Here is a 1,088-nt window from a genome sequence, read left to right as displayed (position 1 = left end):
GGCCTTCCGCCGCCCCTCTGTCTGAGAGTGATTCGTTTCTGGTGTATTTGGGAAATGGACTATGAGGGGCTCTGCTGCCGCTCCGGGCCCGATGCGAAAGGGAAAAGAAAAGTCGTTCGGAGGTGCGGGCTCGGTGCTGTGCGGCTGCCGTCGGGGCTGGGAGATGCTCCGAGCAGCGCGGCGTTAAGTCGCTCTCGGCCGGGCAGCTTTGCGCTTGGCCGCACTTTGAGGGGCGGGTGCCGTTCCGGGGAGAACGAGCTGAAGCAAAAAGGCAAAGCGCGGTTCAGCAGAAACAGTAAAATCAACAAAAGAACTTCCCAAACGCGAGACGCCAGGAAGGAGCCGGCTCTGTCCGAGCTGCTCTGCCCCGTCCCGCAGCCCCGCAGTCCCGCAGCCCCGCGGCCCCGCGCCCTACCGGAGCAGCCCCGGCGGGACGCGGAGAGAGGCTCCCTCCGAAAGTCGGGGGCCGCTTTCGGCCCGACTCATTCATTAATTCCCCTTCCCTCCCCGATTCATTCATGTCTGCAGTCATTCATTGCCAAGTGCGCGGAGCCATCGGCCCCTCGGTCAGTAGGGGAGAGGCGCGCACGAGGATGGGGCTATTTATTTCCCTCCGCCTGCGGATTTCTAAGACATCCGAGCAGGCACAATCATTAAACTAATTTGTATTTGATTGTTTGGGCGGACGGGGGTGAATTTTATTGCACTGAGCATTCAGGCACGCACGCACCGCTGATTACCAGTATACATTAAATAAAGTTGTTTGTACACATTGTCTTACCACATATAGGCAGTCTTATTATTCTAATTACTCTAATTAGTGCATTGAAATGTTTTCTACTTGATTTGAGGAGACAGTGATTAGTTCTATTACTTCTTTTAACTCTTATTTCACGGCAAACTGTTGGCGCACGTTCCCATCCCTTTATTTTTCTCCTTAACAGCTCGCGGGCCGAGAGCATGATGAAATCACCGCGTCGGCGGGCGGGAGCGCTCCTCGATTTTCCCCATGTAAAAGCTGCCGTCTTTTGCAGATACACACGTATTTCTTATATTCTTATTTTTATTTCCTCCCCCCTCCCCCCCCC

At 54.7% G+C, this 1,088-nt stretch overlaps 1 protein-coding gene across 1 annotated transcript in view; it reads left to right on the top strand.

Annotated features, from left to right (window-relative positions):
- Nucleotides 1-54: 54 nt before the first annotated feature.
- POU3F2 (POU class 3 homeobox 2) overlaps nucleotides 55-1,088 on the top strand; it is a gene marked incomplete at its 3' end in the record, with an annotated part of 2,596 nt that continues 1,562 nt past the window's right edge. The window contains exon 1 of the mRNA XM_010707584.1: nucleotides 55-566. Coding sequence (XP_010705886.1) covers nucleotides 55-566 — 512 coding nt within the window. The remainder of the gene's footprint in view (nucleotides 567-1,088) is intronic.

The sequence above is a fragment of the Meleagris gallopavo genome, chromosome 2 (genome assembly GCF_000146605.3).
Source record: "Meleagris gallopavo isolate NT-WF06-2002-E0010 breed Aviagen turkey brand Nicholas breeding stock chromosome 2, Turkey_5.1, whole genome shotgun sequence".
Taxonomy (NCBI): Eukaryota; Metazoa; Chordata; class Aves; order Galliformes; family Phasianidae; genus Meleagris; species Meleagris gallopavo.
Note: the sequence above shows the minus strand (reverse complement) of the source record. Positions and strands in the feature narration are given on the sequence as shown.